Source organism: Centroberyx gerrardi, chromosome 24 (genome assembly GCF_048128805.1).
Source record: "Centroberyx gerrardi isolate f3 chromosome 24, fCenGer3.hap1.cur.20231027, whole genome shotgun sequence".
Lineage (NCBI taxonomy): Eukaryota > Metazoa > Chordata > Actinopteri > Beryciformes > Berycidae > Centroberyx > Centroberyx gerrardi.
Genome location: NC_136020.1, coordinates 21,001,683 through 21,018,585, shown reverse-complemented (window position 1 = coordinate 21,018,585; position 16,903 = coordinate 21,001,683). Strand labels below are relative to the sequence as shown.

Here is a 16,903-nt window from a genome sequence, read left to right as displayed (position 1 = left end):
GATCTACATTTAGACTTGAGACTTGACTTGACACTTGAGACTGACATGGGACTTGAGCAAAGTTGACTTGGTCACACCTCTGGATCTGACTGGATCTGAATCTGACGACAATCCTGCTACCAACCTTTGAAAGCAGGCTGGTTTCAGATACATCAGAAGTTGTATTAGCACTTTTTTGTCAATGTAAGCTGTTAATAAACTGCAGTCAAGGTTACTGTAAAGCAGCAGCACTACAACTGCATTTCTACTATTTTCTTTATGTTGTCCCAGACAAAATTTTAACATCAGGGACTAATTCTTTTCAGCAGGCTCCAACAACCCCCAGCTTTGATTTCAGGTGTCTCTGGTGGGACTCAGAGTGTCTGGATGAAAGCGTCCACACTGTACATACAGTAGTGTACACTCTGGAAATCAAACCTTTATCTTCAAACACACTACAGCTTTGAGACAGATCAGACTTGATGCATTCTTAGGTGTCACCTTGTCTGTTTTCATTTGCATTACAAACACCTCATGGCACTAGGAACAACAGTTACTGTGATGTTTCAAGGCTTCTTTCAAAGACTCCTAGGTGGTTTTACACACCTAGACACAAACACACACACACAGGAACCTTGATTCACACTGTGTTGTGAATCAAGGCTCGACATGTTTATATCAAGGTTACAGATTAAAGGAAAAATCCACCCTAAAACACTGTAACACTGTTAAAAACTTGCATTTCTGGGTCCATTTTGTTGATTTTTGGTGTATTTTTGGATAACTGACCAATCGTAGACGAGGTGACGTCACCTCCAGATATTTCCAGCAGCTACAGTGGAGTTTGATATCAGAAAATGTTTCAGGATGTAAAACATCAGCGGTAAACGTCAGGTTTTGGTGTCAGTCCCTCAGAATCAAAGAGCGAGGGCTTCTTTCTAGAGCCGCCATTTTGCACCGAGAGACGTTCAACAATCACACAGGGAGAAATCCATCGTAGAAGAGGAGAGAGACCAGTTTCTCCACCCACAGGAGCAGGAGAGAGACCAGAATGCACTGCAGCAGAGAGACAGGTTGAGGGTTTGAGTGAAGGGGCACAAATCTCACTTTTCCTCAACCAGGAAAAACCGTCGTTCCGCTATCGCTGCTGCTCTCTCCACCTCCACATAAAACCAACATCTAATACTGTACGCTGGGTCGAGTCGATGCTCTATCCAGGATTTAGCCCTCTAGTCGTTTCACGCAGACAAACCGTAAACCCGGGAAGATGTTCGTCTGTACCCCGACTTCTCTGTGTTGTCTCTTCCGCGCGTCAAAGTTTGTCTGCAGTTTAGCCTTCAGTTTCAGTTCTGCAGAACTTTGTGATCAAAGCGTCGGACCGCGGCGAAGACCCAGTCTGCCTCCACGCTTGATCAGGCGCTCGGCGTTCAGGGGGGGCGGGCCGAGTCAGACGCCCGAGTCTGTCGATCTGTCAGCTCCGTCTGGGGGTTGGAGGTCTCTCTCTCTCTCTCTCTCTCTCTCTGTCTCTGTCTCTTTCACCCACGCATGGCGCACTCGAGTCTACATTCACTTATTCTCATCTCCCGCTTTTCTTTTCTCCTTCCCTCTATCCGTCTTTGATTCTCTCTGCTTGGTTGAATTTGCAAGATGCTCCTGTTCTCGTCGAAACCCCATCGGGCGCGACAATAGCAAAGAGACAATCCTCGCTGTACGGTAGACAGAAAAGACAACAACATCCCATCTAAGGGCAAACACACAAGCGCGCACACACTCACACTCACACACACACAGCCTAAATCAAACAAGCAAACACATAAACACGCTCACAGCGGCTCCAAACACTGAGAGAAAGGGAATTAGTGGGTGTCTTACAGATTTATACTCCTTCAAGGGCTTCGAAAGGCAACGCTTCCAATAAAAGCTTTCTGACAGCAGGTTATCATGCAAATGAGGCGGCTGTTTTGACGGCGTCTTTTGAAGTAAACAAACTCACGTTGGCAGACAGCTGGGACGTCAGAGTCGCGACCTTCTCCTGAGAGGCGTCCAGCTCCCGACGCAGCTTTCTGATTTGCTGGTTTTTTGGGGAAGGAATTACAGAAGAAGAAGAATGAATCTACAATACTGATTGTAATGCAAAAGGGCGTTAAGATTAAAACTCCCCTTGTGGTAACATTGATGTACAAGCTGTGCAGTTTACTGTGTAATACTGTGTGAAAACACTGGGGTGAAGTGCGAACATAAAATGTGGGGGAATTACCGTGGAATTTAGCACTGTTTGGCCCTTGATTGAAAAGAGAAGGATAAACATTAACACTATGTTGCCTGCCTCCACCAAACAGCATGAGCGGATGGAGACAGTAGCTATCACACGCCAGCACAACACGCTTCTCTCATGGTTAGATATTTGGCAACAAAGCAAAAGATCCTATGATAGCTGATGTAGTCCCGACCCGGGTCAAATAATATTTGGAAATAACTGGTATGGTTTGTTTTATCCTACTTTAGGTGCCAGATGTGTCAGTTTACCAAACAGGACGATACAATGAGGAAGTATTTGGAAATGAATGTCATGTACTTGTCATCTGAACTGTCCTGATGCGCTAAACTCCACCCATCTGGCACTCCACTGAAGGTTAAAACAAACACTACCATGTATTTACCATTACTCTTTGGCCCAGGCTTGGACACATTAGTGTATAAAAGCAAGAAAAAAAGTGCAGAGAGCGGGATGGTCGAAGTAAAAAAAACCCCAAACATAAAACTCAGGAATCAAAGAAGAATCAGTGATAAACTGAACAGGGTTGTTGAATGAAACCAACATAAAGGGATGAAGAGCAGGACATGCATTCATTTTGTATAGTGTAAGTTTGTATAATGAGGAAATGTGCTATGTAGTAGAGATCATTTCAGAAGGATTGTTCATAAAACGCAATGCAACATAGGGTTAAACTGCTTCAACATGGACTCTGATGCCACTTTACCTCCTGGCAATTTTGTTGTGTTTGTGTAGTTTTTTTGTCATTAATAAGAGGCCGGCTGACTTTAGACTGAGCTGAACGGATATCACTGTTTGTGCTTTGATTGACATTGATAGACTCTCTCTCAATGCAGATGCAGTGCAACAGAAAAACACACACACACTTACAGACAGACAAACAGAAAAACAATATTCAATAGTTTCGGCTGCAGCATGCTTGTGACCAGGAGGCCGTCGGTTTGAATCCCACAACAGCTGCCAAAATCAAAATCGGGTGCTGAAGAGAAGCATGCATGCTCAGTCAGCCTTCCTTTAATAAATAAAGGTAAAAAAAACACACAGACAAACTTAAATACATACAGACAGGCGGAAAAAACGTTATGCATCCGAAAAGCGTTCTTACCTCAGAGTGAGCCTTCTCCTCTGTCTGCAGGGCAGAAACAACATGAGACAGTAAGTCCTGTGTACTGTAGTTTCTAATTAACACGTTGTATTACAAACATTTCTCTAGAGAATTTAATCACTGTCATTTACAGTCACTGCTGGGTTGCTGCTAAATTAGTCTGTTTTGCTTCTTACTGTGCTTGTGTGTTTTATCACAGTGAAACTTCAATCCTATTATGTTAAAATTAACAGACATCTTTTATGCGCGGGGTCAAATTGATGGGAGTGTTCCTTCAGTTATCAGTCAAAACAAACAGAAAGAAAATATGTGTAAAACTTTTATATTTTCTCTGGTTTTATGAGGCTATTGTGTTTGGGGTCAAAATGACACCGTTGTATACAAAGTGTGCACAGGACCCTCACACTTTATGTTTACCAGTTTTCCCCATGAAATTAGGAAAAGTCATCGAGTATTAAGCTGAAAAAATAATGTGAATCATATTTTTAGAGATGTTAAATGTTGAATGAGGTCAAATTGACCCCCAACATAAGAGGAGGGTTAAACTAAACTAAACTAAACTAACTTACACTTAAACTAAACAGGTTATACTATTGATATGCAGAGGCTTGCTAACACACTTGTTCCCCACTTGATTACATGTAAACCAGAGTTTTTAAATTGCTGTTGAACTAAACCATTACTTTTTTTAGTCTGTTTGTTGACGATGTTACAGGTTGACAATTACGTTTAGTTGTTTGCTGTTGACTTTTCTCTGGGAAGAGGAAACCAACTTCTGTGTTAGATAATTATTCACATTATCATCATCATCTATGGCCTTTGATCAATATTTCATACATTTTCTTTGGAGTTATTGTTGTTTGAGGAAAGCTAATAGGTTATGTACCTCTGTGATGATGGATTTAATAATTAATGTTTGTTGGTTTCAGGCTGATGGATCTTTCCTGTAACACATCCTCTTATCAAATGGAGGTGAACCGCTGACAGTTCAATCAAATAACTTTTAAAAATGAATCAGAATACATGAAAAGAGCTCTCATGCCAAAGATGAGAAGAAATTAAGAAATGGCAAACAGGGTTCAGAATCAGAATCAAACACACATTTTAATTAAAATTAGATTAAAGCGACGCAAGATATCACCGGCAGTGAAGCGGATAAAATCAGACAGAAATGAACACAAAATAAACAAAATTAATTCGACCCGAGGGAAAACTTTTGTAAACAAAACTCTCCCCGTCATTCAAACTGAACTTTCACGGAGGCTGCAGTGGGAAGCAGGTGGAGTGCGCTAGCGATCGATTCTTCCCCCGAAAATTAATCTGCTGCCTCGCTGCGTGTGACGGCTGGAGCGCTGCCTGGGCTAGAAGAAACCCAACACATGTCCAGAGTCCTGCTGGCCAAAATTACTTTGGAAGCACCCAACTATGGAAATTTATTTATTTTTTTGTCCCTACAAAACCAGGAGGGAGTGTGCACAAACAAGACTTACAGAGGGAGATTTAATGCTAAACTGCATTAGTAGAAATGCCAAAACTCTATATTTACCCATTTTAAAACTAATAAATTCAGGATGATTTCAGCCGCAAAAGTTGTCTTTTATAAGCAAGTCTTAGGTTGGCAAATAATTTCAATAGTATTTCAAAATTAGTTATACATTTGCAATAGCAATCAATGTCCAAGAGACTGTTTTCATACAGTAAATGGTTCATTTTGGAGCAAATCTCTTCAAGGAGTCTTCTTTTAAAAGTCAAATGAATCAAACAGCAGCAGGGAAAAAGGGATCAGGACAGTAACTTGATCCCTTCCATCATCTTTATTTGGAGCTCTGAAACATGTAGGCCTATAAAGCTGATTGAAGGGATCAAGTTGCCGTCCTGAACTTTTTGCCCCTTTGCTAATAGCTTCAGATCCCTGGACTGAGCGTCCCCTTCAGGAAAAAAACATGTTTTTACTGTAAGGCTGAAGCGCCGGCACATAATTACAGTCAAATAAATCGACTTAATTCACAGTGTAACTTGGAAACATCCCACCAAGTAGACACGCTTCAACACGTAGATCCATCTAGACTCCAGTATGAGACTGGAAGGAAGCATGATGCAGAAGATTAGACTGGGAAGCCGTCACTGTAACTAGGGATGGGACGATCTATCGAAATAAATATAGCGCAATAATAATAATCTAACAGCAGTGTCTGACCCTTGACCTTTCATCCTACAGTGCTACTGTTTCTGCAAGCCTTGCCTGAGGCTGCAGTGGAGGAAAAGACAACCAGCAACTCACCGCAGAGTAAAGTGAAGATGTACTGGAGACCAGGGACAACGAAGAGCCATGGACTGTAAGGAGAGGACAGTGATGGGGAGGAATGAGTGACAAATTACCAAGTCAAGTCCATGTCATTAGTGTCAAGTCTCAAGTCTAAATGTAGAACAGCAAGTCAAGTCAGAACAAATCAAGAGTCCAGTATCAATTTAATATCTTAAAGAAAACTAAATATCTAGGACTTTTCAATGCAATATGGTTTTAATAGGATAAAAACTTGGTAAGAGCATCATGAGTTTGATTTCTATAATCAGTTTCAACTTCAATAAATTCAATCATTCCATACAAATTCAGAAAACAGAATTTAAATTCAGTCGTCTGCTGGAACAAATCTCATCACTTTCAATCTAAGTCATTTACACAAACACAAGATCTCAAGTCAAGACTTTAGAAACCTTTTCAAGTCATCAAAGTACAAGTCAGAGTCGAGTCCCGAGTCACCAGAACCCAAGTCAAGTCAAGTCTCAAGTCTTCTCTTCATGCATCAAGTCAAGACTCAAGCAATTCAAACTGACGAGGTGACGAGTCCAAGTCATGTGACTCAAGTCCCCGACTCTGCCAAGACTAATACTTGTCACCAGAAGTTCATTCATTTCCTACAGAGCTGAGCGACTGGGGACACTCAGCTGATGTGTGTGTGTGTGTGTGTGTGTGTGTGTGTGTGTGTGCGTCCCACCCTCGTCAGTGCTGTCCCTGAAGGAGCCGGAGCGGCTGATGGCCCGTGGGCGATCCTCCAGCGAGGTGGCGCTGCCGCCCAGCGGGTGGCCCTCGCCGTACAGGTCAAAGGAGTCCTGGGCCGGGATGCTGTTGGAGCGGCTCATGCTGGCGCCACCTGGTGGCAGGTTGTACTGGCTGATGTTAGTGGGGCTCACTGGAGGGGGACAAAACACACACAATGACACGGATTAGTTTGTATACACTACCAGAAGTCTGGACCCACCTGATTGAATGTACTCTGTTTTTTCATTCTCTTAAAGCCATTTTGATCTAAAGGCTTATGCTTCAATGCTTGAAATTAGTTTCTTAGACAAATATAAATAGTGAAGTTGATCCTATGTATGAATTTCTTTCCAAAGGGCGGCTACTTTAAAGAATCTCAAATATCAGATAGTTTTGATTTGTTTAACACTTTTTTGGTCACTGCATAATTCTATTTATGTTATTTCATATTTGTGATATCTTTACTATTATTCTAATATGTGGGAAAGAAAAATGTGGTGTGTCAAACTTTTGACTGGTAGTATATGTATTAGTATGTACTGTATATGATAGTATGTAAAGCCCTTTTGAGACATGCTTGTAATAAAGGGCTATATAAATAAACATGACTAGACTGATTAGTGTTCTTTGGTTATTTATGATATCTTCTGACCCAGTATCACCTATATAATTTGTTCCTATGTATGTGTTAAATATGTCAGTGATCAGTCATCCATGTAGGTTCTCAGTGTACTGTAGAGGGTTAGTCCAGCGGTCCTGTGGACTCACGCAGGTTGGAGTAGTGGTATTTCCCGGTGGTGGTGCAGGCGGCTCCGGGGGGAGAGAGCGGCGACTGGCTGCCGGTGTCCTGCAGCCCCCCCGTCGAGTGGGACCTCAGCCACTCCTTCCCCTCCTCGTGGGACGTCTGTCTGGAGGACGGAGGGTACCTGAAACCCGGAAAGAACGGTTACAAACGGCCGACAATTTAGTCACAGAGAGATATTTGTAACGAGGAATATGTCGGTGTTTATGGAGTTTTGCGGTGATGAGATGAGTGCGGGGCTACGGACACCGGGGTTGGGATCAATTCATGAATGAACTCATCAATTACAATTCAACTGAGGAATTGGAATTGGAATTTAATTTAATTCTATTCAATTCTGGGTGACATTCCAATTCCAATTCCAATTCCAAGTCAAACATTGAATTGGAATTCACCATGCATTCTCAGTTCAGTTCATGAATGGCTCCAACCTGCATGTACTGATATAAGCATGTATGTGGATGAGAAAATACATGCAGCCACACCATACAGACGCTCTCATGCATGCATCTCCACACACACACACACACACACACACACACACACACACACGCACTGCTGTGTTCCAAAGCTGCCGAACACTCGACACTGCCGCTCCTCTCTTCTCCTCCCTGCCCTGAAGTGTCTTGGCAGCAGAAGCCCCCCTTATCGCGCGCGTGACAAGCGGCCATATTTAATCCTCCGAGGGCGATAATTGAGTTTACGCTCATCCCTTTTCAGCGCCGACTTCTCTTCCGACGCCCCCATTACTAAGCTTGTCACATCTGACCTCGCTCCGGTTCCCCCCCGCGCCCGCGCCCGCGCCCGTGCATTCTCTCCGCCGGGGATTTGAACGTCTAAGAGATGTGCGTTGAATTCGTGTGACACAGCAGCCAGTCGTCGCCTCGGAGGAGTTAAAATGTCGAAATTGAACATCCATGTGGGACAGAAACATCCCAGGGTCATTATGTGAATATATAGCGCGTACAAAATGCACACGAGCGGGACCGACTCACTCTTCTGTGCGGCTAGATGGGGCAATTATCCGTTTGAAACACCTCTTGTAGGATAAATACAAACATTGGGGCGGGAAAAAACGCTGACCGGTTTCAGATGTGAACAGACAGGCATAAAATTTGTGGTCGGAAAAAATCGTTGAGAAGAAACCATTTGCTTTAAACTGCACAGTCTGTACTGTTAACGTCCAACAGGCATAAACTGTAGCATGAGGTCACCGGCGTTTTAAGAGTCAGAAAGAGCTTCAGCACCAACTGCCACGTCTTCAAATCAAACGTTCACATGTTTTGAAACCAGAAAGTCCAACTCCTGTGCTTCTCACCAGCAGTACTGTATAATTGGCTAGAGAGGCTATTTGTTCCCTTGCAGAGGTTGTGCCATTGTGATGAATGGATCATATTTCTGTCTCTCCCCTCTTCTCTCCCGGCTAAATTCCACATATCCATTCTACTTCCCCTCCTTTGGCTAACAGTGCAAATGTTACAGAGAGAGGTTCAGGCCGTTTTAGCGAGCTGAGGCTGCTGTGTCCGCTGCATTTCTACCAGGGCAAGAGATGAGATTCGGATGAGGACACACACACAGAGAAAAAGATACAGACTGACAGACACACACACACACACACTCTTGCTTGATCTGTTTGATCCTTTAAGGCTAAGTTCACACTGCAGCTGAAAGTGTCCAAATTCAAATGTTTCCCTTCACATGTGACACAGATCTGAGGTATTCTAATCGGTGTGAACAGCAAAAAGCTGCATGGAGTCGCAGTTTTTCAATCCTGATCTAGACTACATGGATATGTTGTACAAAATCGGATCCCGAGGCATGCGACTTTTGGAAAGAAACAATGGAAAGAAAGACAAACAGCTGATTTGATCGGTATTTGTGGAGACGCCTCAATTTAGTCAAAACTTGCATTTCCGTAAAGCCAAATGTGTTGAAACCAAGAGGGAGAAGTGTAGGTACAAAACGGATGTGACGTCTTTTATTATTCTGCACGCGCGTCTTTTCAACATCACTGTCAGTTCATATTGGTATCGGATACGGGTTACATCCTAGAATAGATATGAACAGTCGTCTAAAAAAGTCGGATATGGGTTGCAGCAATTTGGAATAGAGCATGAAGGCCTGCAGTGTGAACGCAGCCTAAGATAATATCAGGATTTGCTCATATTTAGTGGATGTTTATGACACAGCATGCCAGACCTATTACAACATGGAAAGTACACACAGTATGAGGCTGATTGTATGCATGCATATGTACACATGTAGTCTAAAATGGCAGCGGTGGAGAATGCGATGCGGCTGCAGATGAGTTGTACCTCAGTCCCTTTTTGGGGAGCGTGTTTCTGTCAAGAGGCATGCTGTTAAAACACAGAGGATGAGTGGATTAGATGAACTCCAGAAAACTGTTTTTTTTTGTGATACATGATAGAGATTTTCTTCACATTTTACAAACTTGACTTTTGACACACATACACAAACACAAAACAGACACAAATACACAAATACTCTATGAAGAAAACATTAGAGACATTAACTAATGCATCACAGTACAGGAGACACCACACATACAACACAGGCAACTTGATAAGATTAAAGTCAATTGTTTCATTTTTGAGAAATACATTTGAGTAATAGTAAGAAACAATAAACTGTCGCCCTGTATATTCTAGTTTTCTGATGTATTGCATGTACAGTATAAGGACAAATCAATGGAAACACCATAATAAAGATTTCCCATGTTGATGGGGGTCTGCAATGATCTGGGTGTTTTTCTGGCATGGCTTTGGATCCATGAAAAATTTAGTTTCAGATTCCAATCACGAAGCTCCCATAAACACTTAACTGGGCTGGTGTCTGGTTAATGAGAAAGTCCTGGCACAAAGGTAACATTATTATGGGCGAAATGTTCAGTTGAGTTGACACCGGTGTTTTTAGCTCCACACCAGGAATAAACCAAAAAATAAAAGCACATATTCAGAGCTTCCATGTTCACGTTAGGCTACTGAATGATAACTGGACATACTAACAACGTACTGATCACTAATATGACGGATTAGGACGAATATGATTAATTATTTGTCCTTACCTACAGTGACAGTAGTGTGTCCAGTAGAATCCACTGGTAAACAAGGGCAATAAGTCAGAATCTGCTCTGCACTCACGTTAACTCGCACACGCAGAATTTAAAGTTTCACTTTCGTTTTCGTGGCAGACTTTGGTGCCACTTAGACTGTCCTCTAGTGGCGAAATGTGGTATAACCGGTGTGACCGGTGTTGAGGAGGTAAGCACCATGGGTGTAAAAATGCCGCCACTGTGACCGCTCTAGTGTGCAATACTGCCAAAGTGCCCTGGAGCACGTGCAGCTAAACCCTAAGCGTTTGTGTACCAACATGCTTCAAGGACGGGTGCTGAAAACTACTATTCTTTAGCCAAATACTGTGATATGACACAATGAGCAGTTACTTGCAATATGTCATTAAGATTATGTCTGTGCTTGACAAAAGAAAACTATACATATACATATAGATTTCTGTCTCAGACCACTGTGTGACCACTCACCTCAAAAGCTGCCATCAGAAAAGAAATGCATCATGGGTGAGGGTGATTGCTCATGATCGTTAACAGTATGTAATATGGCTTTGTTGCTGAAACCTAAACCATGCCAGAAACAGCAGCTCACATCATCCCAAAACCACAAAATCCCTTTAATGTAACAATACTGTGTGTTGGTGATTCCATTATTTTTGTCTGTACTCTGTACAGTGTGTCTCTGCCTTAGAGGAGGGAGATGTATATTTTTCGTCCAATGAAACAATGAATAGGAATCTGCCGAGTCGTTTTCCCTCAGTACTCACCCCTCGGACAGGGTGGACTTGACACTGCCGGTGCGTGTCACCTTGGGCCCGTGGTGGCCCAGCGGCAGGTCAATGGACTCTGAGCTGGTGTGCAGACTGGTCATGCTTTGGCAGCTCAGCGTGTCCTTGCTGCCGGCCGAGGAGCTACAGGCGGGCCAGGGCCGAGCGTTGGAGGGCAGGGAGAGGCCGGAGGCCGGGCTGGAGGCCATCGAGTCGGTGCACAGGTCGGGGGTTTTACCGTACAGCGGGCTGCTGCCGCCGCTCTGGCCGCCGGCGCTGCCCAGGCTCCCCGTGCCGGAGGAGGGCGAGTCCAGGCTGGCCTGCCTGGCCAGCGTGCCGTGGGGGCTGCCCAGCAGAGACGGGCACTTGCCAGAGTCGGGCGTGCCGGGGGAGCTGGCCTTGCTGCTGGCTTTGGTGCCAAACAATCTGGAGGTAGAGAGGTGATGAGCATCTGCAAGATCCGCCCATGAAAACTACTGGATAACTTATCTGAGTCTGTCTTTATCACCGTCTGTGCACTACTGTTTTATTATGAACTTATCTTGTTATTTTTCTTACTAGATCTTCGTTGCACCTGAGCCTGGAGAAACCACATCTCCTTTCACTGTGTAAAGTCTATATATACTTTGACGTATTTAGATTTATGCAGCTGAGATAAAGTGGAACTTGAACTTGAACTTGGATAACAAAGGACTTCAGTATGCTGTGGGGTTGACTTCATCAAACAAAGTGGATTATATCTTCTTTTTCCCCACAGGCCTATATTACATATGAAGTTATACTGTATCACTGCATTACCAAGAAGCATCAAGACGCAAAGAAGCAAGGAGCAGCGCAGTAGGTTGAGAAAAAACCTGCAACAACTGTCAACAACTGTCGCAGCAATTACCAGTCACAAATACTTTATTAAACACCAGCTTCTGACTGCAGATGAAATACTGAGCCCACTTCCCGACCAGCTAACCCCCGGCAGCAAGCCTCCACTTTCAGCCGTGAACTCGGTAATTTGCATCGACACATCTGCTTTCACAGCTTTGCCCGTTTCAACCCTGTGACTTTAAATAACCCAATCTGCTAGGCCATTCAACCCTGTTCGCCTCCCACATATGTTCAGACAGCCTGCTACTCCGCTTGCGTCTGTCTCAGTCTGTCATCGCAATCACACAGAATTTATAGGTGACTCTCTCTCGCTCTCTCTCTCTCGTGGTAAAAGAAAAAAAAAAAGCTAGAAGACACGCAGATGAAACGCGTCGGCTTGACAGATCGGATGGGACGGATGCTTTGGACACGCCCGGCGAACGCGCGCTTCTAATGAGTCAGGGATTGGCGTGCGGAGGAACTCTTGTCTCCTGTCTGTTCTGATCACGGCTGGCGAAGCTGGATTTGCCTGACCTGAATGAAAAACCATCAGACCTTCATCTTCAGGGTAAAGATACGTTTCATCTGCAGTAGCTTATTCTGCACACCGGGGAACGATCTCTCCGTAATGGCAGCCCTTGGCTGTGCAGCCGAGTAAACTCCCTCAATCAATTTCTCTATGCTGGCGCTGAAATATGATTTATTAAGTGTCTAATATTCATTTTGCGCATCCAAACATCTCTAAAAATGATAGAGATGATGGAGTATCTTTCGGGACATGCTGAAACTTTGCCTCCAAGGATGACATCTTCAATAAACAGTCCTATCTGTTATAGGAGTCTGGGGAAGAGCCGGCGCCAGGAAAACACTACCGAGCAACACAAACATCAGTTCATTACGACTGAAAACACCTTGAAAATGTAAGATTCTGTTCCATCTTTATAAGAAATAAACCCTTTAACAGAAGGCCCAAACCTCTCATTGCACCTCAAGGAATATCCTCATATTTGCTATCCTGTAAAATCAATCACTTATTGGTAATAATCAGAGGACTGATAAAATGTGTGATGAAATGCTTGATTCACTTAAAAACACAAAGAGTGAGGGACAAACACAGAGTGGAGCAGCGGCCGTGTTGTGTGTGTCTGACCTGCGGAAGGTGGGCGAGGCGATGTCGGGGTACTTGGAGCCCGGCTGCCTGAGGCCGGACTGGCCCGTCGAGCTGGAGGTGGGGCTGGACTTGGGGGAGGTGGACAGTCCGGCAGACGGGTCCTGGTCCGACACCGCCACCTTCTCCTTGTCCGTCTGGTTGATGGTGATGGGGCTGGAGCGGTCGGAGCTCACCTTCCCCGCCTCCCTGCGTTTGGCCCCCGCCGGAGCCGCCGCCCCTCCGGCCGACTTGCCGCTGACGTTTGAGTCGATGCTGCTGGAGCTGGAGCGATGGCCGCTGCGGCCCGCCGCCCCCCCGCTGGAGGATTTGGCCGGCCTGGGTAGGGACCGGTACTGGAGCGGGACTTTGGACCCTCCGCAGCCGAGCAGAACGGCGTCATCCTGGGGCTGCGAGCCGTCCAGGCTGGTCTTACGGACTCCGCCGATGCCCGTTCCTTTGCCGAGGGCGGCTGAGGATTTGGGCACCTTGCCCAGGGTGGCGGAGCCGCTGGTCAGGGTGGCGCCGCTGGAGGTGATGAGGGTGCCTGTGGCGCCGGGGATCTTCTTGTATCCGAAGGAGCCTGTGGTGGGCGGCCGCCCGATGCCAGAGGGAGGTTTCTTGCCCTCGTCCCCGCTGCTCTTGCCGGCGTCCGACGGCGAGCGCTGGATGCTGGCTGAACTCTTGGACGGGGCCTTGCCCTTCTCCGACGCTTTAGCATCATCAGTTTTGCCTGTCAATTTGCAAAAACACTCATTAGCACACAGGAAAAAAGAACGCCCTCAGCAGACTGCCTGGCCTGCAGAATGCACCTCCACTTGTTCTCATCACCTGCGGTGCCACAGAGCAGGAAAAGCCAAATTAGTGTAAATTCTGGGCGACAGCCAGGATCCCATTTATCACAGCTCAGCTAAATTGAAAAACGATACTTATCCTTAACAAACGCATAAAACTTGCTGAGTGGACCGAAAACTTAAGAGCAACTGCAAAGTCTCTAAGCACAGATATCAGTGAACAGACTTGAAACGTCAAATATATTTTTTGGGCAGAGGCACCAAATCAATTGCAACTCAACTGACCTGTCGCTCTGATTAAATTAATCTGACACGATCCAACAAACACTGCCAAGTCAACTGAGCAGATGCCACTGAAGAGTTTCATTCCAAAACTGATGCCACTTTCTTACAGAATCATTGCACATTAAAGTAAAGCACATCATGGGTTACTAATACAGTTAGTCATCTTAAGATCTTTACCTAAAAGAAGTTTGCTTTTGAAATGTTGGTGAATTTCAGGTGGTAAAGAAACACTTCCATCTGCAATGGAATAGTGCAGATTCTCTCATTTGAAATTAACAAAGGAGGAGTTTAGAAGGAAACCAGTGAACAAAGTGTGGTTGTTATATTGTCTGATTAAGTTTGGTTATAAAAAACAGAGAGGTAAGAAAGGTAAATGCTGCATGTCCTACCAGCCGTTTTGTGCGTGGCGGAGCTGCCCTTGGTCCTGGGTGGCGTGATGCCCACCTGGGCCGTCATGCCCCGCCTCCACGAGCCCGTCTGGGATATCTGGGCCAGCGCGGCGGCCTTCTGACCGGCGTCCTCATACTGGCCCTGGGGCTGGGAGGAAGAGGAGGAGGACGAGGAGGCCTTCCAGCGGGACGAGGCGCCGCTGGGGTCCATGCTCGCTTCCAGCTCCTCCTCCACCTTCTTCAGGTCCTCGGCTCCGGCCCAGCTGCTGCTCACCTCCTGCTCCGCATGCTTGGACCTGCCGCCTCTCTGGGACTGGAGGGGGGAAAGACACACATTAAACACACACACACAAAGACAGAGATGCACGGATACGCAATATATCGTTCTCAAATCTTTCTCAAAAATTTGTCGCATGTCATCCCCCTCTCTCTTCCATTTTTCTTGTCTCTCTCTACTGTTAACTGATCAGTAAGGCAGAAATATCATTTGAAGTTTCAATTTTGATCCATTTAGAGTGTAAAATTATTTTGCAAATATTTTTAGCAAGGCGGGAAATGATCTTATTGTGGCGAGACGCCATGCTAGAATACTGGACAGAATAGGATTGCTTTTGTTTATTTTGTATTAACTAAGTAACTTTGTAAAGAAGTGATACTTAAACACACACACACACACACACACACACAAATACACACACTCCAATAAGTATCTATCCATGTCCAAAGCGAGCTGTGTGTAGCTATCTTTGGAACGAGCCAAGTCCAGCTCTTCTCTTTTGGGACACACACACACACATACGCGCACACACCCTCACACACACACACACACCAGTGATAACTACCCTACCTTGACAGATGGCCAGTCTCCCTAGCAACACCAGAGTCTCTTAAGAGCCCGGTCTGTTGAGTATTTCATGAGGGGCCAAGTTGGCAGGATGGACCGAACCCTCGGCGGAGCCAGGCAGTGGCCTCCGCTCCGCAGCTAATTCCCTCAGCTGTGATTTCACTGCTCAAACACAGACTGGCCTCGGCTTCGAGATAAACCAACACACTTATAGCTGGGAATTTGGAAGAGGAATTGAGTCGAAACTGGCTACTCATGGTACGCTTGTCATTCAACTTGTCTGAATTGAGGTTAGGCGTTGTTGTTTAGGTTTTTTGCAGCTTTTATCCTTTCATTCTATGTTTTATTGTGGTGTAAATAAACTAAACTAAAACACTTAAAGGGCTTTTATCCTCTTACACAAGTCTCTGACACAGCCACCCCCCCTCCCCCCTGTCCTTGAGCTACGGTGGCCTGTAATTGACACAAGCAATAAAGTCACATTTTCACTTTTATTAAGCTAGTGCATTAGAGCAGAGATCCAGCAGAAATGTCTACTAAAGAGATAATATTTATCACTACTGCTTTATCATTGCTTGAGAAGAAGGCTTTTTAGCCTGTGTAGCTGAAATGTCTGGTGAAGTAATCACTGAGTCATTGGTATTGATCAACAATCCTATCAACCCCCTGCAGAGTGTATTATGGTCATTTTATGCTACGGGGCGGTAAAAATCTTACTTATTGCCCTGTTAACATGTCAATAATGCATTTTGGGTGGAACGTATCAAAGGTTTGGTGTAAATTTATTCTCTGGATCGACTCCAACTAACAACTATGCCAAGAGAAAATCCAAATACACGCTGCGTTCCATCAGCTGTAGATCCCTGGCACTAAGCAGTCAGTTTTGGTGTGGGATTTTTGGGTGCTTTACCTGCGCTCCCTTGTTTTTGCGTGACGACGACGAGGAGCTGACGGCGGAGTATGCGGGCGTGTTCAGATCATCGGTGCTGATGTTGTCCAGAGTGTCGCTCAGGCCGCTGCTCACCGAGCTGCTGTCGTCCCAACTGCGGGAGGAGGGAACAGAGGGGGGGGGGGGGGGGGGGAAGGAGGATTGATCAGAGGAAAATCGAGAATAAGGAAAAACGATGGACGAAGGAGGAGACAACTGCCACAAACTTTTGTTCTTTGAATGGGATTGCGAATGTGTATCTCCTTCTTTATGGATTTTACTATTCCTTGTTTTCATGCATTTTTATAAACTACTTTAGAAACCCTTTAGCTACTATTATTATTAGTAGTAGTAGTAAAAGTAGTAGTTTTAGTATCAGCAGCAACAGTATTAGTAGTAGTGGTAGTAGTCTAGTAGTAGTGATAGCAGTAGGCATAGTAGTAGTAGTAGTAGCAGTAGTAGTAGTGGTAGTAGTAGCAGTAATAGTAGTAGTACCAGTAGTAGTAGTATTAGTTAGAGTAGTAGGTGTAGTAGTAGTAGTTCTAGCAGTAGTGACAGTGGTAGTAGTAGTACCAGTAATAGTAGAGGTACCAGTAGTAGTA

The 16,903-nt window shown here is 44.9% G+C and overlaps 1 protein-coding gene across 2 annotated transcripts in view; it reads right to left on the bottom strand.

Annotated features, from left to right (window-relative positions):
* Positions 1-16,903, bottom strand: part of nav3 (neuron navigator 3) — a 232,785-nt gene that overhangs the window by 33,357 nt on the left and 182,525 nt on the right. For both annotated transcript variants that reach the window (XM_078282062.1, XM_078282063.1), the window contains exons 13-23: positions 16,284-16,416; positions 14,530-14,842; positions 13,065-13,794; positions 11,057-11,482; positions 9,517-9,558; positions 7,168-7,325; positions 6,356-6,550; positions 5,641-5,693; positions 3,360-3,383; positions 2,237-2,260; positions 1,973-2,050 (exon numbers count right to left, since the gene is read on the bottom strand). In XM_078282062.1, the coding sequence (XP_078138188.1) occupies positions 1,973-2,050; positions 2,237-2,260; positions 3,360-3,383; positions 5,641-5,693; positions 6,356-6,550; positions 7,168-7,325; positions 9,517-9,558; positions 11,057-11,482; positions 13,065-13,794; positions 14,530-14,842; positions 16,284-16,416 (2,176 nt within the window). The remainder of the gene's footprint in view (positions 1-1,972; positions 2,051-2,236; positions 2,261-3,359; positions 3,384-5,640; positions 5,694-6,355; positions 6,551-7,167; positions 7,326-9,516; positions 9,559-11,056; positions 11,483-13,064; positions 13,795-14,529; positions 14,843-16,283; positions 16,417-16,903) is intronic.